Source organism: Argiope bruennichi, chromosome X2, assembly GCF_947563725.1.
Source record: "Argiope bruennichi chromosome X2, qqArgBrue1.1, whole genome shotgun sequence".
NCBI classification, from domain to species: domain Eukaryota; kingdom Metazoa; phylum Arthropoda; class Arachnida; order Araneae; family Araneidae; genus Argiope; species Argiope bruennichi.
The window spans coordinates 58,371,775-58,397,296 of record NC_079163.1 but is presented as its reverse complement, the minus strand read 5'-3'; the positions used below and the strand labels follow the sequence as shown (position 1 = coordinate 58,397,296).

Sequence of the window (25,522 nt, the reverse complement as noted above, 5' to 3'; positions counted from 1 at the left end):
CTAAATTTGAAATATACTAGTGATATTACTCTATGGTTTTGTGGTGCAGTTATTTCTGCCTATTCTTCAGTTTATGGGTTGTCAGTTCTAATTAAGGAAATTACCACTAAAAGATAATGTTAAGTATCTAGTCTAGTCATTTTTATATTGTACCCTAGGCCTTAAAGCCATGGTTGATTTGACCGCTAGTTATTTATGCTGAAACGAGCTTACTTATTCAACCTGCATCTAAAACTTCAAAAAGCAACGTTATAGTCTAAACTTGCTCTGTTTTATATTTTTTTGCTATTAGTCAAACTCATTTATGCTTCAAATCTACATATTATTGCATAAAAATAAGCATTTATTTTCTTATCACAAATTTTTATAGTGATCGATAAAATGATTTTTCTCACTATTAATGTGTTTGAAATTAATTTTCCATTTCATGTTTTCAACTAGTCTAAAATTCAGTTTCTTAAATGATCAATTTCAACATTTTACAATTTTTTTTTATAATAACGTCTTGGTTGTTTCGTTAGTAGTTAAGAAAGTTAAAGAAATTTTTTAAATATTAAAAATGTTGAATAAGAAATGAAAATTAAAATAATTACTTGGGATTTTTTTTAAAAATTTAATACTAGAAAAAAAGCTTTTGTATTAAATTCTTGTTGCTTTTATATGCTTCAATTCACCACGATAAAAATCGAATCTTTGACGATATTATATTATTTAATAATCTGAAAAATTCACGGTAGAACGCTATATATTAAAACCAGCACTAAAGCCCGAAATTTTCTCATGTACTGCTAATAAAGGTGTTATTTCTCTCCCCCCCCACACAGACATATGCTTAAATTTTTATTTTCAGAATCCCACACATAAACGCTGTGGACTACGTAGAACAGTAAAGAAAACCGGTAGTGGCGCTTTAATTGCATGGCATTGGTGAGTAATAGTTACCAAATATCGATCTTTGAGATGAATCTTTGGCGATAAATCGTTGCTATATAGTTAACATACATGTGTCAAAAAAACCAATATGTATTTTGCAAGCCTTTTCTCAATCGAAACCAAAATTTGATATAAAAATACAAAATTAGTTACTAGGTAACAAACGAATTTCATTTATTTAACTCATTGCATTCCTGAGTTATTTCGTTAACATGTATGCGTCAACCCTTTGACGGATTTGGTTCTAAATTTCATGCAGATTCGCATTTTAGATGATAAAACTATATAAGAAATTTTATCTATCCAGCTCTTTTATTTTGTAGACACCTTGTTGACTTGTATTTGGAAAGAAGAACAGAAGGACTTCCTCTTAATGGATTTCATTCAAAATTTGATAAAAATCTTTAAAACAAATATTTTTTCCATATACCAATTTTCATCCATCCAGCTTAAGGAATTTTTGAGTTACCATGTTCACAGACAGACGGACATACTTCCAAAAATGCCGGGAAGATGCTGATTCAACAAAATATTGAGTTTGAATTGTTTCACGATTACAAGAATTTATCTTTGTAATTTCGTACACTAGAAAATGTAAATTGAATAAGTACTTGAAGTTTTCAAATCTTAAAAAGTTCTGAAAATTACTGTAGTTGCAATGTAATCAAATTTTGAGCTGCTAATTCAGTTGCCTCTTTCTTTTATTTAAATTCTTGTTAGACAGACATCTTTAAGTTTGAATTTCAAATTCTACTTTCAAATGAATTGGGTAAGATAACTTATTTTGACATTTTTGTCTCTTTTTCATTCTCATTCTCTGTCATTTTGAATGATACAGAATCAACAGTTAAATATGCGAAAGCGATCCCTGATGTTGAACCGTAACGAGAAAAGCATGCAACAATTAACTCTGAGAGATCTACATCTGAGCAGTAGCTTTTATTGGATGCACCACAAGCAACAGTTGATAAGCCAAACAATCAAGCAGGAAAAGAAGTAAAAACAGATGGTATAACATATGATATCATTGGACAGCCATAAAATGAAAAATCACCCAATGATGACAGTAATTTTTTATATCCGATTTTTAAAACAGATAGGTCAAAATATGAAAGAAGTTTATCTCACTAAATATTCATGAATTTTGCCATTTTTAATCGTAAAAAGATGTCTATGACGATTTTTACGATTGACAAAGTACGTAATAATCTCTATATATGAACATGCACTTGCATATGTATGATGCTTTTACTTTAGCAACATTTTAAACACTTAAGATCATTTTTCCAGATTTTTTTATTAGTAGTTAAGCAAGCGATTTCATAAAATTCCTAAAATGTTTTATTATTATAGTATTATGAAATGTATTTATATTTCTTTTTATTTATAAGAGCTTTTTCCAAATTCACCGCCTTTAAAACGGGAAAAGAAATACAAGACAACGTTTTTATTTATTTTCATATCCCACAATTGGTATGAGATTCCTTTAGTCAAAAAAAAAAGTTCGGTATTTTTCAAAGTACGTAATGCTTCAAAATAAATGGTGGTATGAACGCATAAAACTCCCTTAAATGATTTTATAAATTATTCCCTATCTGAATAAAATGTTCCAATATCTTCAACGCGATAGTCATAGTAAACTGCGATGAATTTCTAATTTGCAGTTTTTCAATGAACATTATCCCTTAAGACGAAGATTAGATCACTGCCGACTACAAGAAGACATTTAAAGAACTACGACGGACAGAGAGCAAACGTCCATGAAAAAAAAACAGTTGCCACTAGTCAGAATAAATGGAATTTGGACGCCCGAATGTCGAGAAGCAGTGAAGTTAATTAGAATTCTGAAGACGTGATTGCAGGCGACACTCATTTCGTCCTCCGGATACGGAGACTATGAAATAGGATGAAATCCGATTAAGCCTCTTGCTGCCATCACAAATGCATCGTCCCGTAGATAAAGACAAGAAATTCACATGATAGTCCTACTTGCCTTAACAAGAGATTTTTTTCGTTTTTGATTGAGTAAAGGAGCTACAAAAAGAATGATTTCACGCTTACGAATTCGTGCTTCTAGAGCAATAGTTAACATATACAGTTTTAACATTAAAAAAGGACAACGATTTTAAAATAAATAGCAAGAGTTTGCTGCAGAATAGTCAGACCTGACATCTTCTCTACAAAAATCCAACTAACGAATCAATATATGCCCATTAAATAAAGGTGAGGATAATTCGTTCATTAATATGCTTTTACTCTCATACATTGCTTACTGTCTGGTATGTAACGCAAGAAAAGCAACCTGATTAAGATATAGGTTGCCCAGGATTAAAAATTCCTATTTAAAATTAGCCTACAGGCGAACCCAGTCATTCAACATCCACAACATTGTGCAAAGAACTTCATGATGGAATGGGAATTTTAGGGGAGGGGGAAAATAACTTACACATATCACATTCAGAGGGCGTTTTATCAAATGACCAATTTAGGCAATTTTATAAGAATGGGCTATTTATAAGAATTTTAAACAATTTATAAGAATGGGCTATTTATAAGAATTTTAAACAATTTATAAGAATTGACTATTTATAAGAATTTTAAACAATTTATAAGAATTGACTATTTATAAGAATTTTAAACAATTTATAAGAATTGACTATTTATAAGAATTTTAAACAATTTATAAGAATTGACTATTTATAAGAATTTTAAACAATTTATAAGAATTGACTATTTATAAGAATTTTAGGCTATTTACAATGCATACAAATTGTAAACGTACAATTTCTACTATTTTAAACACACTAAAATTGGGTTCATTTTCTAAATATTTCACATAATTACGATTTTTACTACAACAAAACACGTTGCAACAAACAATGAACACAATAAAGTTACAGCATAATATGTAACCTTGCTGTCCATCATTTTCAAACGTCTGTTGAAAAAGGCATGGTTTACAAATACCTGAAGAAATTCCTTTTGTTTTAAACTTTCTACAACAAATTATGGTGCAGTTTCTAGAAGAAAATAATCAAAATTCTATTTTAGTTTTTTTTTTTTTTTTTATCAAGGTAACATACTTAAAATAGGCAGTTGACCAAGAGAAGTAAATATTACATATGTGTACATGAAAGTTTGAAACAAATTTTAAAATGAGAAAAAAAAGTTTCTATTTAAGTAGTACTCTTTATCATCTGAAATTTCTTTTTGACATTCTTCTTTTATGTTCAATCTCTGGCCTATCTCGTGTTAACATCCATGCAAGCATGTTCTAGTTTCAACTTTTCAACTTCCTTGATATTTGAATTCCATATCTTTGATATCTTGGTGATACCTTTCACCCTGTTCTTCGTTGACTGCTCCTAAATTGTTGGGGGGAAAGTTCACATATGAACAAAGGAAATATATTTTGACACTCATTGAGCAACCCAACACATTAAATTTGTGCAGCATTTTCATAATAATTGCTTTACAGTCAAGATCCTTGCAATTATCTGAAAATTTACAGGCGGCAACTTCGAAGGCAATGCAAGCTTCTTTTTCCTTTGTTGTCTTGCTAGTCTCAAATTTTTTATCTTTCATAAGCTTGCAGATATCTGGATATCTGGACCAACAAACATTCCCTTTTTTTAACTTGGCTTCAAATAACCCGGGAAATTTTTGCACAAGTATTTGAAACAATCGCCATATTTTGGAATAGCCTTGGCATTTTCTTTATTACACCTAATTTTATATGCATAAAGGGTGATAATACTTCATTTTTTGGCTCAACTAATCTATGCCAAACAGAATTCTTGGTGCCTGGTAAAAGACTTGGTCTGATTCGGGCATTCTTTTTTTACCCAATGGTGAGTGTCATCATGGCTGCCCCACTCAAAAATGAAACGGGAACTTTGAATATCCGCCTTGTTGATCACGAAGCATGCAGATAGTTTTCAAATCACCGTAAAAGTAGTCGGCATATTTTATTTTGTTGAGAACGAGAGCAAAGTTTTCATAGCGTTCTTTTAAATACACCGAGTATCTAACTGGTATAACTGCATGCTGGCTTCCGTGATAAAGGACATCCTTTTCGATGAATCTTTAAACAGCCTACATTTATTTTTATCGTAGGGGATATTAAATTTACTCCTCAATCCGGGAACATCAGTACAATAAAACAGGTTTTCCTCTTCCTCAATGTACTTAATAAATTCCTTTTCTGGATTCCTGTACCAATTGAAAGAGGTTCCTTTGGCCGAAGCGTTGTCACAGATGGGAATTCTAAAGGTTTCACTACAAAAGAATGTTGGTCTGGAGGGAGGAAAGAAATTCAAAGCCGGAAAAATTTTTTAATGGAAGATGTTTATAAAAATCCAAGTAAAATTGAATTTTTCAAAAAAACGTGACGTGATAGAAATTTTACATTATCTTTTTTTATTTCAGCGCCAAAACATGCATAAAGTACAGCTATCAATTCCCTTGTATTTTTTTCCGCAGGCCTGTGTTTTTATACACCATTACACTTAGTATATTACCAACATCTTACAACGTGTATTTAAAGCAAAATCTGTCTGAACAGAAAAGAAATGCAACTGAAAAAAGGAGAATAAGCTGCATTTCAAAAGGAATAACTAGAATTCTGCAATGGAAAAACAAGAAAGATATAATGTTGTTCTCTATTATACACTAGTATAGCTGCAGTTATTGGTCAGAAAAATGAAACTTTAATTTATAATGGACTTCAATGGATCTAAAAGAGAACATAATGTGGATATCAAAGTTTATATAGTTACATTGTTATTAAAAGAAGAGAGAGAAATATTTTTTTAAAAAATCTGCCTTTTCTATATGTAGATTTAGAAAATTCATAGTCTAGTACACGAAAACAGCAGAAAAGAGGAGTCATTTGCAATACAGCACCAAGGATAATACAGGAGATAATAAAACTATACCACTCAGCTGAAATTTCCTCTAAAAAAAGCGACCGTTTTCTCAAACTCTCCATCACGTTTCTCTGACAGACACTTCACCGAACATATTCTACCAACAGAAAAGAAATCAAACCCAACGCGCCAGCCTGTAGTTTGTTGTTCAAAGCGGGATAATAAAGAGAAAGACAGACTAGATTTTTTCTTTTGGCCAGATTTTGATGTTGAGTCTGCGTAGTAACTTGTTTTCGCATTTATCATATGCGATCCAGTTTTGATGATTAAATACGTAGCAATAGAAATGACTTAAATAAATATGATAAAAATAAAACCTGTTTGTCAGCATTAAAAATATTTATTCACTATGTTACACTTTAGCGAGCTTTCAATATTCACAAATCAAATCTATTAGGCAATGCAGAAAGCTATGTTTACAAACAAACAAACAAAAAACCCTAGTTTTTCAAATGTTTTTTTTTTTTTTTTTGAAAATTTGGATTTCAGTGATGCTGTCTACATAAAAAAGTATTTAATTATGAAAATAAACATCAAAAATGATATCTTTTTATCCATAAACTCAGAATAAATTGAGTTTCCAAGGGGTTAAAGTGACAATTTAATTAGACTTCTTTTAAAAATATTCAAAGCCAGCTAGAAGAATATTCAGTAATTTTTATGACATGCTAATTGATTCTTTTGATATGCACTATGATAACACAATAAAAAAAATACTATAATCACACAGTAAATATGCTCGCAAATCGGTATCACTGCAATTTTGTGTGTTTTTATGTGAACGTGTGAGTATTTTAAAGAATAAATTTATTTTTTAATAACACAAAATGCCTCACATAATATGCCGCAAAACATTTTTCACAAAAAGAAATCATTCATCAAAGAAGTCGGAACTTTTTTCCAATAGTTTCACTTTGTCACTGGATATCTAATAACTGGATGTGTTGGCATTATAATTTTTAAGGAAAGCATTTTTTTCACGCTTCATTAAATAATTGGCTTTATATAATGATATTAAACAAAAGAATCCGTTTATATTTTACCAACAGTATTACGGATTCTAACATTGAAAATGTTTTAAGGAAAAACGTTGCTAACACTTAAAATTATACTACTTAAACAGCATAAATAAAATTAAGTTTTACGTTAATACTATGTAAATAAACTGATTCAATAAACCAAATGTCATTTGCTTTGCAAGGCAAATCCAGAAAAGACCAGATACAAATTACTAATGATTGCAATTCTTATAATGATCTTTCCGTAAGATAAAATAAAAGTTAAAAGTTCATTCATCTGCAAAATATTACTAGAAAGCTTGTACTACGGAGTCTTTAAAATAATGTGCAATTACTTATCGGTTAATATTAGAATTACCATTCAAATACAAATCTACAGAGTGCTTACTTAAATCTTTTATGCCTCCCCCTCTTAACTTCAGACGGAAATAGTTATAATCGTAAAAATGGTGTCTAGATATAGTAAAATGGCTGTGTGCTACGCAGTGAAACCTGCTACAGAAACACTTGCTGCAAATTCCGAAATTAACCGTCATATATCGAAAAGGAAATAAAGAAAGAGGGAAATGTTAATTAGAAAGAGGTTATCGATTTAGTAGGAAGAGACACATTATTCATATTTGTGCTTCAAACAAAATACTTAAAATGCAGAAATGTTTGTTCGCGAATTCCGAAACTGTATATAATTCAAAACTATATGTATTTATAAAACTTATCAAAAAGAGAAAAAAAAAAAAACTAGTTACCACAAGGCACTTTTATTTTCTGTAATCAAACAACTCACCGTCATCTAAATGCAGAATCGAGACCTCGTTTGAATTTTTTCTTCGCCTATTTTAGCATATTTGCGTTAGAGCATAGCATATTTTTTTCTGATACAAGCAACAGAAATATCGAAAGTTCTGCAATGTTGGCGAAAACTTGCTATTTGAGTAATTCGCACAGGAAAATGTATCCAAGGGTCATAGTTCTTGGTCCGAAAAATCATATTTTTCTTTCTTTTGTTTCTTGTGAAGACCGAATTTCGGAAAAATGTGAAATGACAAATGAGCATTTTAACCATTCTGTTCTCAATATTAATGGGTACGACGTGTCTTTTTAATAAATCGATAACTCTCTGCAGCAATGTAACTGGTATTTCCTCTTGTCTTATACTGTTTTCAGAATAGGAAGATTTACTCCGGAGTTTCCCGCCAGAAGGGGCAGCAATTAGTCAAATTTCATAACACATAGCTATTTAACTATACTCAGACACAACTTTAATGACTATATAGTTCCCACCATTCTGAAATAAAGAGAGGATTTAAATATATGTCTATAGAATATACGTCTATATATAATGTTCACGCAGCGTGATTTGTATGCATATCGAATATAATTATTTCAAAGCATCTGTCATAATCATGGATAATTTATTTTCTGATTAGACACACAGCAATTTTTTTACAATAGAAAAAAAAGTATTTCTGGTCTTTTCGTTCATTATAAAACTTAAGCATTGCTTTTAATGCTAGAAATTTTTTTAACTAATTATTCAAAGCAAATGGCAGGTGGATAATTGATTAGGTTTTCTTGTAAGTAGCAGAACGTAAAAAATTATCCTTCAATATAACTTTACATTTTGTTTAATGCCTTTTCTATTAATAATTTTTGATTGCTAATCAAAAGAGCAAGGCTATAAACACAATAAATAATGATCCGAAAAAATTAACACCAGAATGTAATTTAAAGATGTAGTTTTAAAGGTTAGAGCTAGGTGGTGATGAATTTAAAGGTTTATTTCAGTGTAAACTAATGAGATTTATTATCGTTACAGCGTGTATAAAAAGTTTAATCTTTAGAGATATAATGGTGATATTTGTGGTTCTATATTTTTAGTTGGACTTCCATAATTAAGAAATTTCTCTCATACAGGGTATTTACTCGAATCATGATCCAATAGTTAATTACTAAACCTTAGAGATAAGCATTATCAACTTTTGAAAAAAAATATTTAGACGAAATTAAAAATGCCACTGCAATTTTTTTTATGGATTCGAATGCTCGGCAAAAAACCGTAAAACAAATATTCCACTTGTACGCAAGAAAAAAAGTGCAGTAACATGTTTCAGAAATGATTAAACACATTTTAAACCGGTATCTTCATTCCCTAATTTGCTTAACAATATTGATACAACGCCATTTCACCCCTGATAGTGAGTTTTTGAACTTTTTTTTGGCAGAAAAGAAATTCTCATGACGTAATTTAAATTATTACCAAGTTTGATAAGATCCAGTCTAGTAGTTTTCCTTTTACGACCATTTCAAAGTGGAACTTTAATTATAACCACCCTGTATATAAAGATTAGGATTTTTTATTTCTTCAGTATTACTACAATGAATTCAGATAACATTTAATAAATAATTTTTTTTCGTCATTTAAAGCATTTTTTCAATTGAAAAATTATAATTAGAATGATACTCATTGTATCTGAAAATTTTTTTCTGAAAAATTATCTTCAAATTTTGAAATATATTATCATCGAAAAGCCAGAAAAGTTTTTGTTATACAGTTCTACAAAGGAATAAATCGTGTAATCAATCATCTTTACTATACGAATGCACAGGTAGTTCAACTGAATCGCCTATTTTGAAATCAATAATTGCCGTACAGTTGGCATAGTACCATTTGCTTTGTTGAATTAATGTCAATCCTGATAGGCGGAAGATCGTTTCCGACAGATTCAAAATTCATCAGTCACTAATTTCAGCATATATGACCCTATCTTACTTGAATTCTAACTATTGATGCTAAATTCATCAGTCATTCATTCCGGCATAGACGGCCATATCTTACTTGAATTCTAAGGAATATCACTATATATTGAAGCAAGGAATATCACTACCGAAGTGAAGCGCATCCATACGTTTTAGATGATGGATTCGAGTCCTGAATGGAGCATGAACGTTGCTTTAGCAATTGAGGAAATATAATTACTAAGGCTGAAGCCAGTCACACTTTGATACTCAGCTAACGGAGGCATAGCAGGTAGTTTCTGCGTCTCGTGATTCTCGTTACTAACATAACGCAAATTGCCACACAGAGCATTTAGTTCTGTGCGACTCACAGTTTCTTCACTAAAATGGAAAACCGTGGGGGGGGATGCCAGCCGATTCTCGTGAGCTATAAGTGACCTACCCGGAATTCGTGACTACAGTGTTTAAACTGTGTGACACAGTCGCTCTAGTGCCCCCGCTTTCAAGAATTTTTAAGAACTCAACCACCCCCTCATTTTCGCAACAATTTCTTAAGCAAAAAAAAAAGTTAATCTAATTTGGAAATTAAATTAAAACAAGATATTTGAAAATATAGGGCTACTTAGAAAAAGCAAATATTTTTAATGTTAATTTATCGGTAATTTAAATTTATTTCCAGCACTTTTACATTTCTTTACGAACACTATGTTAAGGTACCTCCTATAATTATAATTTAGTTTACTTACTTTGAAATCGAAATGAAAAATGTTATTAAATTGCTTTTTCTTCTTGAATTATTTTATTAAAAAAGTGCGTCTTCAAAGATAATAAGCGAATAATTTTAAAGTTTCAATTTATTTGGAAAAGTACAATTTATATGTACACTCAATGCAACAAAAAAAATTCGCATTATTTGAAAAAACTTCATACCTGACAAATATATTGCTTATTTTGAAGTTTTATTCTATAATTGTTGTATTAAAAGGGCTTTACTAATCCTTTATTAAAGTTAATGAAATCTTTTAAAATGAATTTGCATATTATTTTCTGAAATGTTTTTAAAATGAACCAAAAATGTTCTTTTTCTAACACTATTAAAATTACTACTTATTAATTACATATTATTTATTAATATTATTGCAATTCGAATGTTCTGTTGCTCCTTGAATTCTCTATTAACATAGCCTTTTGCATTAAAAAAGTGGGATGCATGAATATTCACTTGTTTAAATGAACGAGGAATCATTTTAAAGCTTCGAGAATTTAAAAAAAAATTATATATAATGGGGGGGGGCGGTTGATTTTTCGAGTATCGATTTCTAATAAAGTACAAAAGTTGCGTCTTTGCTTGCTAATAATCGGTGGGAAAATATTGGAAGAAATTATACTTTCAATCTTCAGTTGGGTAGAAATCCTGAAGTTTGAAAAAAAAAAACACTAAAAGATACTTTTATACTAAAATTAAACAGATTCCTTTTTTTAATGGCATACCATAACGAATGGTAACTACAACAATGGTAAACGAAAAAGGACATAAAGGAAAAAGATATAAATAACTAGTTCAAAGTCAAATAAAATTTTCAAAAACCAACCCTATTCAGCATTATCGAATATGGACTTAACGGAGTTTTTCCTTCAAGTACGCTTTCATGCTACACTGTGAGGCTATGATGCGCCCGACGATAATTTGTGCCAAAGCAGCAGCAAAAAAAAAAAAAAAAAAAAAAAAATCAGGAGATAGACAGATTTATAAGAACTTGAATTCTAATGATTATGCCGAAGGCACAATTTCACAGTTGAATGACGCAACAGAATTTTTTTCCGTCGATTTTTAAATTGTGCACTCTTAATACCCTTTTATTCAAACATTTTGGTTGTTTAACTATGCTTTGTTTGACAAGCAATTGTTCGAAAAGAATTATGTAATACTGTCAATTAATTTATTTTATGGTGTCAAAGTTGTTAATAGCATTTTCATTTTTTTTTTTTTTTTTTCATTTTCTTGTATATACGAAAAATAATTGTCTTGGGAAAGTAAAAAGCAACTTTCATTGTCGCTTTTTGTATACTTTTATTTAACTTGACAGGTTTCAGATTTGTAATATTTAAGTTTTATAATCGATTTATCACTCGATCCTCTAATAAGCTAGAATATTGAAATTAGTGCACTTATGAATTGTCGATGGCAATACTTTTTAAAATTATTTTCAGAATTCAGCCATAAAAAAATTGATACATTAAATAAAATGATAATCCTTGTTTTGTACCGCATGGAAATGAATTTAAGAAAGCAATGTTTTAATGAAGCAGTGTTTATAATAATGAATAAAAAATATTAAGATAAAAGAGTAGAAAAGAATAATTAAAAAATTATAAATGTTTCTTTAGTATATTAATAAGTATGGTTTTCTAAAAATGGATTTTATTAAATTCATCAAATAATGAATAAGAAACCAACTACAATTTCTGCTTTTGCATGATACAGCAACCTGTATGTCTCAGAGATTTAAATTGAAATTATTACATAACAATAGCACAATTAGTGTGCAAGAAGCGCATCATTAATATTTGTTCTGTAATGCTTTGCGAAAATAGCTAAGCTTCAAAACGTGTACATTGAGATTATTTTCTAATTGCATACATAATAATGTTTAATGTTTTCTTATTTAATTCTTTCTCAAAGGTTATCAAAACGAATTTAATAGTAGTTTAAAGTTAATATACTTTATTTACTCCTTCTTTTAATAACGAATTCGCAAATATGAATACTTTTTAATGACTTTAATTACCAAGACTCAGTTATTTTATAATAATTAATTATTAGTAAGATTAATTTAGGAAACAACGAAGGAATGAATGAACTATTTTCATGAAAGGTTCCTTGTTTTTTTTAAAAAAAATTATTTCATTTACAGAAGGCGAATTCTCGAAAGATTATCAACTATTTGAATTTCTTTCTTCTGGAACTGTTATTAATACTTAAAGAAGTTAATTTTTAATGTATCATTTCTAACGTCATTGGTTAATATATTATTTCTAAATATGCAGCACACTTATTGTAAAATCAATTCTTTTCATTTTTTATTCTCTCATAAAGGTAGTTACTCATGTGACAAAAGTGTCTGAAAAGCAAATCAATATGAAAACAGATGTTTCAAGTGCTAACATTATTTACTGTCAAAACTTTAGAAAGATTCATACATAGGATGTTATACAAAATACCAGGATTCTTATAATTGAATGGAAACTCCCAAAAATCGTAATTAGTATTTCAAAAAGAAAGATTTCGTCATGATAATTAACACAATCTAGTAACATCTAGTATTGAACATCGTTGTGGACCAAAATTGAACGAAAATTATGTTATTACAGTACAGTTCAATTTATTTATTAATTCATTATCTTTCAACATATTTTAGTTTAAACCGACTGCCATTTCTAGTAAGAAATTTTACTGCATTAGAATTTTTTCTGTGGTATTCTGAAGTATTCATAATATATTAAAGAATGCATATGCTTCATTTGTTCAATTTATACATTTAAAAATTAATAAATTAATTAGGAAGTAAAACTGTACTGCAGTATCAGCAGAGTCATTAAAGTGTATATCGACTCTTAGATATATTAAATAAGTTTCTTACTTTCTTTTGAGTTTAACTTTTTACTGTTAGACTAATATTAACTGAATATTTATATAAAGAGTTTTTTGAATTCTTTGGTTGAAAATTTGAATTTTGTGCTTCTATTTTGTAAATTATCATGAGGTGTAGAAGCTACAGCAGAGGTATAAATTAAAGTCGTAAAATATTAATTTTAAGCGATGGATTTTATTTCAAAACAGATTTATCTCATGTGTGTTATTAGAAAAAGATGTATAGCTTGAACAGGGTGGCCAGCATTTCTGCTGTTTGAATTTCCCTGACTTTTCCAGATTTTTTAAGAAATCTCCCTGTCATTTTTCTGATGTTTCTAATATCTTCAGAACAATATCGCTTTATTTTATTCTCTTTAATTATTGCACAATATGTTCTAAACTTTATTTGAAAAAAAAAATATTTACTCTTTTAATTAAAATCAATGTAAAATAAAATTTAATTCTCAAAATGCCCCATCATTTTCACTTATTGAATTTCAGATAACTTTAATTTTGTAAAACTCTTCTCTATTTTTGCAAACATATTAACCAATAATAGAAGATACATGGCTATCAAGACCAACTTTTGGCCAACCAGTCATATTTCAGAACTATGTGCCAAATTTACTCACGAAAAATGCAATAAAAAAAGTATATGTACATTGGCTGAGTGCTTAAGTATGAAATGATTTGTTTCCTTCCAATGGGGTCACCTGTATCCATACTGTTTATTAACACGCCAATCAGAACTGAACAATAATTTTACTGACAGAAAAAAAAATTCTTCAATGAAATCAAAATTGCATTGACTTTTAGCTCACCAATTATAATAATAAAAAAATAGCTCGCACTCTCACCAATGTTGAACTCGTAAAATAGAGAAAAAAAATCGGAAAATGGGTCCTTATCAATTTTTTCTTCATTGCATAAAAAGAACATTGTTTTAGAGGTATAAATTTCAAAAAAAAAAAAAGATAGTATGAATGAATTTTGTAAGTTTTTGTGGCAAGCAGTTTCATAGACATCAAACCATATAAGAAAAATGCTGCCCGTCTCTTTTTTATAAAAAAATTTACAAGAGGCATGTGTACCTTCAATGTATTATACAAATTAATTTCTCGTGTTTAATATTGTATAGTGCATTTTGTTGAATGTTTGGGGAATTTTAAACGACCACAAAATAAAAAAAAACTGTTAAAAGAAAATATTAGCAATAAACATCCACCCTGATATACTTCCAAAGCATCTATTCGTAGGAAGAATTTAGTAATCTTTGTTCATAATGTTTAAACAGTAAAAAAATGTTTTATAGAAATAGTAGCACTAACGTACGATACTTCATAATTCAACCAAAAGATCTCCGAGAAGACGGAAAAAAGGATTATTGTAAAATACTTATTTAATTAAAATAAATTGTTTTTCAATTACATTAATGGGTCAATATTTTAAACCAGTCTTGAATATTAATACCCAAAATTCATACTTTCGCTTTCGTATCACGTGGTATGGTCGATTTGACGTTCGAAGGAAGAAAAGAGGGGGAGGATAGCTCCATATACATCTTTTTAAATAAAAGAAGCTCATTAAAGCGTAAAATCCTAACAATAACAGGAACTGGGCTTTGGTTAGTCTTCTTTTCCCCATAGTACGCAAAACTATTTTCTCTAATTATGCCGATAACTTGTCGTTCTGAAAAAAAGGCAATCAAAACCTCGCAGTGAAAATACTGTATATTTGTACGTATATGCAATAAATTAGATATGATGGTTAAACTTTCTCATCCATATTCTGTTTTAGACTAGTTTCATTTTTATTAGTTGCCAATTATTTTTATTAGTTGTTTGTTAGTTATTTGTTTTTGATTTCTATTAGTTGGTTTTTTTCTGCTTATAAAAATACCAACGAATTATCATATTAGCGATAAAAATTAGCGATCTATAAAAAAAATTCCAGTTTTATGATAAATTTCTCTGATTTTTCCCGACCTCCCGGTATGTCCTGACGATTCCCGATCGACTGTTGCTCCCCCCGTTGAATTTTTAAAGTTTAAAGATTTATGACAGTTAACTTCAAATATTTTATCTAAAGCATGTTTTTTAAAGAAACCTATGGCCAACATGATAGGCTACCACTCTATAAAACATCCAAAACTGTGCACTCAAATTCCTCTGAAATTAATAATTATGAATGTTTAGTTTTCAAAGCATTATTAATTACATTTTATAGGTGCTCACAAAGTATTGCACTGAAAAAAAAGTATTTAAAAAACTATTATAGATAGATACATACCTTTTTCATTTTGATCCTTATTTCAAACACTGTTTTCTTGTTAGATCAGCATGTCTGTTGTTACCGATGACATCGCATCCATTATTCTTTCCTGTAAAAAGATATTTATATCAAAAACAGTTTTTCTAATGATTTTTTAATATTTTCAAGACTTTACACCCTGTATATTATATTATGATATTTCAGTATTTAGTAGTTCAGTTTAGTTGTATATTACATTATATATGATATTTCAGTAAGATGAATAATCTTATAGTAAAGTCCTCAAATTTTTTTTCTGGCTGCATTATACATGTGCTTTGTATATTAAAGTCAAAAAATGATTATGTCACATTCGGCCGTTTTTCATGTTCTTTACTGTGATTGCCTTCTTAAGGTTCATCAGTACTTCTAAAATAGTACCCTTTGGTGATACTCAAAAATTTTGATATATTATAACATTTGAAATAGAAAATATGAGTTTAAAATAAATTTTCGAAAGAAACACGATTATCCTTGTAACATTAGTTGCATTGACCAAATAAGGATATTTTATCAAGCGACGTTTCAAAAAGCGAAATTAATACTGTTAGGTTTAGTTAAAAATATTCATTTAACTCTTATCTATACTGTACTACAAAATATGCCTAGAGCCTAATGAGGAAACCAATATTATTATGAAAGTTTAACTTATTCTGAATTAGGATGTCATTAATAAGATAAAAGGCACTAAGAAGATTTCGTATAAATCACGGAAGCATACAAATTTTGTTAGGCATTATTCCCCACCGAGTTACACATTTTAATTATGTATACTTTGAAACATTCTCTCTGATATGATTTATTTTTGCTTTTTTTAGTTGGTCGCGCTTCCTTCAGGAATAAAATACTTATAAAAGATCCTCTAAGTTTTATTAAATTTTTAAGATGATAAGAAGTTGAATATTATGGCTAAGAATATGGTTAAGAATTACATGACAAAAGAAAAAATAAGAATATTTAGAAATTAGTTGATTAGAATTTTATGCACGTTGTTTTAATCCATTCTGAAGAATAAAATATCAAGAAATGCTAAGGATTCGTTAATTAATGAATTCAGAATAAAACCAAAAAGCTTCTTAATTTAGTAGAGAAAAATTACGGATATGCAGCAGAGTCGAAAATTTTTCTTACTGTGAATATGAAATAAAAAATAAATTCATTTTAAAATTTCTGGAAACTCATAGAGTTTTGCTTCGCAATTTCCGTTTTCTTTTTATCTGTGGTTGATTTCCTAGAAGTAAATGTATGTCGGCATTCTCTCCTTTCTTAATTGAGGAAGGATTTTATCGGTGTTGTATTTCATTTTCACTTATTTTATCCCCTCACTTGGGTTTTTGAAATTATTTTTTGATTTAGTAGTAATTTCTAGCCAGTGATTTTAGAAGTCGATTCCGCTTCCTTTAAGTTACGTTTCTCTTATTTCTAGAATAATTGATTTCCGCAGATTCTTTTGGAAACTCCAATTTTATTCCTGGGACTGATAAAAATTATTCTTTTCCTACATTTTTAAGGTCAGTGTGTTCGCTTTCTAAAAAAAAGTAAAATAAAAAGTTTTCTACTATTAGACAGTGGATTCATTTTTATAAAATATAAAAATTATTTGAACCATGGGTTTTCTGCTATAAATCTAATTGCTTTCTTCATATGTCACGAATTCGAATGCCAAGGCAGATAAAAAAAAATGAAATCTTTGAATTTTATCTCATTGGTAATATTATTTAACAGCAACCAACAATATGCAACGAAGCAGCATCAAATATTAAGTGGTAAACTATTATTAGTTGTTCCATGATTGAAAAAAAATTCAACACAGAGATGTGATTGATATTGTTACAAATCTGTAATGTTGCTATCCAGCACGGTTAGTTCAATCACTGGAAAGACCCTTTTATGACCAGCTCTGTTGGATGCTAATCGGGTACCGAATAAGTGATCCCAGGGCTGGTGACAAACTTGGTGACCGTTTGGCGTCTTGGCAACTTTGGCCACAAAATAGTTAATACTGGAATCTTCAAGAATTTTGGAGATATAGCCAATAAAAATCGATATATGCTTTCCTCTTCGAAAACCTTCTCTTCCGTGTCTCAGGAACTATAAAAGACCGTGCGACCAAGCTGGCAGCAGTGTTTTGAGATCAACACTGGATAATAGTTGAACGAACTCTCACCTTGAGTGCTTCGAGCAGCTTATCATTGTTGTGCTGTTTGCGTACTGTTGTTTGCGAGAACTGCTGCTGTGTATTGTTTGTTCTGTGTCTCGGCTGCGAATTTGTTGTCTGCGTATCCGTGACTTCGTGTTAATAAAGTCTTCGTTTGTTACCAAGGCCTGCTGACTGTGTGTCTCCATGCACACACTTCAAGCGAATCCGTTAACTTACGGATTTAGTGGAGGAAGTTCCATATCCATATTAAAGAAAAATATACCATCTACTTCTCAGATAAATTTTAAACCCTTCTTTACATGATGTTGGAAATGTTCATCATAACATTTAGTGAACAAAAAATTGTACTCAAAAACAGGTTTACAGTAAATTGGTTGTTGCTGGCAACTTTTTTCACAACTATTGCGTAATAAAGATCGTTGATGAAAAAAAAATCAAATGTCGCAATCATTATAGAGGTTTGAACTTGTCATTCCACTTTTGTTGTGGTTGGAAGAAACGTGCGATTTCTTGAATATTTTTTTTATAACTAATCTGAGATTTTTTTGCTAATAGAAATAATAATGAGTGGACAAATTTAGAAGAGTGGGAAATTGAAGATTTTGTACTGAGCTTAACATTTAAATTTGCATAATGATGGATATTTTCCTCATACTGTTCTTTTTAATTATCTTATATTATATATTTATAATAGGATTTTTTTTAACATTTTTCATTTAATCTAGAACATGAATTAAATCACCCTGATTTATTTCACAAAAAAGAAAGAATCATGCAACGAAGGTTTAAACTAATTCTTGGTCAAATTTCTGCTATTATTTTACTTAATTTTTAAAAATAAAGACTATCTTCTTGGAAAATACTCATTTCACAGAAAACATTCTGCCTTCCATATAAAAGATCATATATTAGGGACTTAATAGGCTTAAAATTCTTTCTGCAAAGCCAAGTACTAAATCACAATACCAAAAATTAACACTGATTGAGATTACTCTGAACTTTAAACAGGCAAGAATCTAAAATAACAGAGGAGCTTTTAAGAAATATGAAATAACCTTTTATCGGTTCGAAGTTGTGTGGAAAGAAAAGTTAGTGTGGATATTAGTAAAACATGTGGAAGATATATTCGTGACAGCTTTATCAGAGCAAGTATTGCCCACAATACAATCGTGCCACCTATCGAGACTAAAGTAGATTATAAATTGGTTAGAAGTAACGCAGATGCCATTAATATGCCATAGTAGGGTTGCTGAGATATGCGAAGGTGGAACTAAATGCAGTTACCTTCAGTATTGCATTTATTTATAAATATTATAAGAAAACATATTTAGCAACGTATAGTACGGTATAGTGTATATAATTAAAAGGAATTTTTAATTTTGGATAACCAGGCCGATGAGTAACTAATAAAATTGCAGTAAAACACTTCGTTTATAAAATTATCTTACTCTCTTAAATCGATAAAAGATTGCCTTAAACATTTATAGAGATTTCCATAGTTTCAAAAACTGAAATAAAAAAAATAAACAAATTTCTTTCCTCGTATTTTTATATGATATTAATAGGTTACGATGGTTTAAAATGGTCGAACATTGTTAACAAAGAGTTTCTATAAATTTAGAGGCATTCCCTTTCATTTCTTTACAAGACCACCCTCTAATCATCAGAGAAGGACTTGATCGAGTAACAACTCATCTCCAGTTTAATATCCTACGCCTGTTCTATTGGATTCATATAACAGATTTGTCCTGACAAAAGAAATCTATACTATCGAACGTTGTCATCCATTAAAATGATTTAATCGCCGCTGACTACAGGATTAGATAACACAAACTATTTTAAGAATTCTGATTGGAACTATCTATCTGTAAAATTCCATTTCAGAATTTTATACAGGTCAGTACATCTATCTGCCTGAATTTATTTCTGTCCTTATCATCAGTGTATAACCTTGATTCTATAATCACAAACTGACTACTCCGACCTGGTGGAAGGCATACGGAAAAGCTTAAATGACCGGACCTCCGCAACAGCAAAATTGGCAGGAACTGTGGTTGAATCCTAAGGGCTATCACCGGTAACTGTACAAACCTTCCCTGAGGAAGTGCGCTCCATTATCGATGGGAGGAGCCAGATACCCACTTTTTCGTGTACCCACAGGGGTGGCGAGAACCAACACCAAGCTAGAAGTTTCTCATCTCCGATTACGAGGTGAACCCTCATGGGACATTTTGATTCATTGAGCTTTCGTGCACTAAATTCATATTATTTTTATCTAACTTTCTATCCATATGTAAATCTGACGATTAACTAACCTCCAATCATCTGCACGGATAATTGAGGCCACTCTCAATTGCCTTCAATGCAATTTTCATTCAAGTCAGAGTTAATTTTCATTATACGATGTCTTACGGTTAATGGAAAGCAAGCTAAAAGTTTATATGGCTAAATGCATACTCATGCATGCTATTTGAGCATACTGAGTATGCTCAAAATAGCTCTGTATCCTGTAAAGGTTCCTTTAAAGATAAGAGGCTTTTTATTTCCTATTTCAATGGCTTGTTAGGAACAAATAAAGTGCTTTATTCATGTTATTGTCAATGTACGACCATGATTTGACCTTTTGGCATCATCCCCAGTTTATAAAGTCATCAAATAGCTGTTTTTAATGACATGAAAATAAATTTTCCTCTTGTCTTTATAATACATTTCTGTCCAGTTGACAAAATGTTCAATAAACTATTGATTGAGGTAAATCATGACAACATTACGACATTTTTCTAACTAGTTCTATAAAAAGTAATTCAATAATGCTCATAACGGTATGTTCAGTCAGTGCATGACATTAATGACGAAGCAGGAGTTGAAACTTTCATAGGTTTTATTTTCACACATAATGGACACGGACATTTCGAAGCTCCCACACAAGCACATCACAATACAAAGATAGGAGAGAGAGTGAGTACATGTCGCCGCGTCGGCATCTTGAATACATCTGGTTAGGGGAACCGATTTTTCCCTTTTTTCCACCGGAGGGAATCAAAACTCTAACACGGTATAAAAAACGAGCAACATAATCCCATATTTTCAATCTATGATTTGTTTTCTTGAATTCTAAGAATTGCATATTTTGATGTCATTGATGCTGTTTTACGCGAATAATTTTTTTCCGGTTTATTTGAAGCGATATATAAGAATCCATTAGATTTTAATAGTTGGATGAGAACAGTTCTGCGAGAGAGGATGATCCATTACCTATTTATTTGTTATTTCTTTAACAATGCGTCTTTTGTAGATATTAAATTAATGATAATTTCTTAATGTTATTTAAAACTTACTAGATTATTAATAATTCGATTCTTCCGCTAATCGAATCCAAATTGGTATTTTAGAGAGAATTTAAGCAAGAAATAGACAAAAAGAGGGATTATCCTATAATCCTAGCAGAATTGACAAAACTTCGTCTCCTCCCCAAAGTGCTACAATTTTAAACATTTTCATCCTTCCCAGAAAAGATAATTCTTTTTCACATTTAGCAAATTCTATAATGTTGTAAGTAGGTTCAGTAAAAGAAGATCTTTTTAGAGCAATAATAATTTAATGAATTATATTTATTGGAAATGTTGAAAATTACGAATAAATTGCATACTACAATAAATTACGTATAAAATATACAAAGTTTTTATAAAAGAATTTTAATTTCTCTCTTACTTTTAACTAGTCAAAGACAGTTGACTTACTAAAATCTTCAAGTTAACAATATCAATCTAATTCATTCAACTATTTTGAAGATTATTTTTAAATTCCACACTCTACCCGAGAGCCCATCAAGCCAACACTTTGGTATGACTCTGGTTCGAAAAATCAGATTTAAGAAACGAAAATTCGGATCTTCTTCAACTACAACAAATCTTCCTAAAATAAATTTCAACATCTGCAATGCCTTAACAACTTTTTATTTGTTCTTGCTCTTTGACATCTCATAAAAAAGACCATTAGAGTCTTCCAGAAATTTTGTTCCTTATAAATAACTTCAAAAATAGAGTAAAGCTTTGGAATGGGATCACGGAAACATCATTATGTTCGATGGTAATTTCTCTGATCGATTTAGTTCATCTTTTCCATCGATTTAGTTCATCTTCTCATACTTTCTTTTCTGGGGAAGGGGAAATAACGTTAAACGACTTTTACGCGCTCCCAGGAATGATAACGAGAAACAGCATTTTTTTTTTGTTTGAATTACTGATGAAGGTATGAAATAACTTGTGGTAAAACAACAGAAGTTGTTAAAAGTGCAAATGAAATTCTCACGTCGTTATACTTTCAACCACCAAGAAGCTATTAATCAAAAATCAGGGATATTTATTTTCATTTTCATAATTTCATCATAACAAATGAATCGCTGTGAGATGAATTCATGAAAAGAAAGTATACTACTTGAAAGTTAGGAGTAAAATTAATTTTCTCTCAAATTATAAAAATTATTGTATCCGTGTGAGATTCTGCTTCATGTCGTCAGTTTACATTTTCCTCGATTTTTTTGAACAGACATAAAAGTATGTATCTTTGCAGGTTCTGATTTTTATTGTGATGGTGTGGTGGGAATTTTGTTTGTTATGAATTCAAGAAAATTAATATAATCTGATTTGATTATTAATTGGTTCTCTAAAGAAGTATTCATATTTATTATGAGTGTGCAGAGAAAAATCGTAACTGCTGTCTATTCTCTTCTAAATTCTTAATTCCTGTATGTCTACTTTACTTAGTTACATGATTTTTTACCAATATATTGGTTTTAGTTTTTCATCAATTTCCCATGATTCTTAATTCACTTAGTAATCTTTAATTTTGACAGAAATTCAGCGATTTTTTATAAATTTAATACACAGTTGCCTTTGGTTGTCCAACAATCCATTGCAATTTTTAAAAAGTTTTAAATCTTCCCATATTTTAATAAGAGGTTGAATTGGAGTTGGCATCAAATAGCGTATTGCGGTAATACTTACAACAATCTAAAAACAATATCTATTTTTTGACACTTTTTATTTAAAGAATGAAAATAAAGAACAAATATTGTTAACATGAAGACCTATGAACAATTTTAGTAAAGTCGGTCTAACAAAATAAGTCCAATTTTAAAGTGTTTGAGTTATAAAATTTGGAAATAGTTTTGGAAATTAAAAATTTAATTTTTCTCGGTGACCTCCATTAACGTTGCTGGATTTTCAAGTATTGGTGCGAAACTATTACAGTCAAAGAATAAATCATACACCCGATTCATTTAGATGATTAGGAGTTGAATGAGAGATTATTATAAGCTGATGCTGTTTGATGCTCTCATAATACAAGCCATGACGTTTTTGAAATCAATTCCTGTACAAAAATTCAATTTCAAAGAACTTTTTCCAGTCAGGAAGAAATGAAAAATTTTATGCTCCATTTTGTGTCAAAAAGTACGACGATATCTGAAACTACTGTCCGTCTTTGGAATGAAAGTCTCTATGAATGAGTTAAGGGAGACCGGAAAAAATGCAAAACATTTTTTAGGACGCCGTATGGTTAAAATGTTACAAATCAGATAAACAAAAAAGTAATAAAGTATACAGCAAAAGCTTCATGCTTTTCATCAATTTTGAAGATTTTAGAACTTGCTTTTATCTGTTCCCTGTTGCTTTATTTATTAAAGGCAGAATTGTTATAATTAAACTGAACCTATTTAAACCTGCACAGAGTCGGCACCTGAGGTTAAATCTGTGTCATTAATTATTAAAAAACATAATTCATTAATAACGGAGAAGGAATAAAGCATAAAATTGCTAAATATGGAGTCAAGCAATAACTACAGACTGAAGATAATTAGTTGCAAGGGTTTAAAAAATCAAGACGAATTCATAAATCCTTTAAGTTTATTGGTTGACATTCTTGAATCTAAATATAGGAACACAGACGAGAACAAGAGGTTTCTTCGGAATCAAGAAATAGCACTCAACATTATAGATAATTATAAAGATAATCATGGAAACCCTATGAAGTAAACATGAAATAGATGTAATAAAACTGAAATCTTATTAAGACTAACTTTTAAAATTATATGTGAAAATATTTTCTAGTATCTATTTTCATGTAAAAAAAGGAGCAGTAATTTCACGAACAATACTTCTTATCTATCAGATTTAACGAAAGCCAGGAATAAGCACCTATTCAAAACTAATTAGACATTACAACATACGAAAATGAATATACTGAAACCCATTTCTTCTAGATGACTAAATATATATAAAAAAACTTTCTTAAGGTAAAATCAGGATGTATTTCTTTCAATGCAAATCATAATAATACGGGGCGATTCCAAAGAAGATGAAATAATGCAAAAGTATTTGATGATGCAATATTTAAAATGACCATATTGGCGAAGATATTTCTGATGCTGACTATAATTAATACAACCCTTTGAATTTATTTGTAATACTCATCAAAATATTTAATTTTATATATGCATTATATATCCACTGTTATGTTAGTTAATATAAACACTGTTACGTTAACAGAGTTTTTAAATTTTTTATATTAACTTATACATACGCCCAAAATAAAAAAAATAAGCCGAAACAAAGCCATTCATAAAATAGTTTTGACTAATTTTTATATACAAATCTCGCTTTACTTGGTAAAATCACTTGAAATATGGGTTAACCTAATTATTGGGTAACCTAATTAAGGTTCATTCTAATCCTATTTAGTCACACTTATTTAACCAGAAGTATCTAACGCCTTTTACAGATTTTTTTTGATAAAACAACAAGAAAAAAAACTGATTAAAATTAAATGGAAAAGATGCACGCTAATTAAATCCATACTTTTAATTTTTATACATTTATTTACACGTCTATTAAGCAAGTAGCCAAATCTCAAAATAAACCCAATAAAAGGAAAAAGAGATGATTTCTTTTCTTTTTCAAAGATAATTCCTTTGCGTCTCAATTGAAAGTCCTTTGCCTTTTATTGAACTCGTATGAGACGTCAATTCGATTAACCAGTTAGTATGAATAATTACCGGCAAAAGTGATTAATCGATTTATCACATTGGCTGGTAATTATTCATATTAACCGATAAATCATATTAACCGTAACATATACATTTTTCCTCTTAATGAAATGATTCAACGTTTTAGGGAAATAGGATCATGAAGTGATGATAATGCGATTAAAGAATTCAAAGTTCGTCATACCTTTTCCGCAAAATCCAGAAAAGATTTTTCTGTGAAGTGCAAATCAAAGCTCTTAAAATGCGTGAAGTTAAGTAGATGAGAGACCTTTCCTGTTCTATGCTGAGTCAAATGAATGAAACTAATTGGGAATAATTGACTCTTGACCCTTTTAGCCATAAGGAATTAATAAAATATCACTCTTCGGGAGATGGCACTAATGGGATTAAAAATTGTTTGAGATTATAAATCGTTCACTATTTTAAGGAACAATCAATAATTAAAAAGGTTGAATGTTCGAAAATTGAAGATACATTAACGGAATGTTTCCAAGCTTAAAGTATTAAGAGAAAATTAATTGTGTTCACTACTGTACTCGCCTTTTCGAAATTTAGTAAATTTAAGAAATATAAAATGCAAATCTGTGATTTTTAAAAGTTAGGAATATTATTTTTTAAAATCATTATTCCCTGAATTTTGTAGCTTGTTGAAATTTTTCTAAAGTCATTAATGCAATTTATTAAAAAGAAGGCAGAAAATTCTTTCTTTTAAATCATTACCTCACTGAGAGGACGGATTTCATGTATGTAGAGGAG

At 29.7% G+C, this 25,522-nt stretch overlaps 1 protein-coding gene across 1 annotated transcript in view; it reads right to left on the bottom strand.

The window, feature by feature from the left end:
* LOC129960836 (cubilin-like) overlaps window positions 1–15,628 on the bottom strand; it is a 131,616-nt gene extending 115,988 nt beyond the window's left edge. The window contains exon 1 of the mRNA XM_056074505.1: window positions 15,540–15,628. Within this exon, the coding sequence (XP_055930480.1) occupies window positions 15,540–15,548 (9 nt within the window). The 5' untranslated portion in view covers window positions 15,549–15,628. The remainder of the gene's footprint in view (window positions 1–15,539) is intronic.
* Window positions 15,629–25,522: the final 9,894 nt, after the last annotated feature.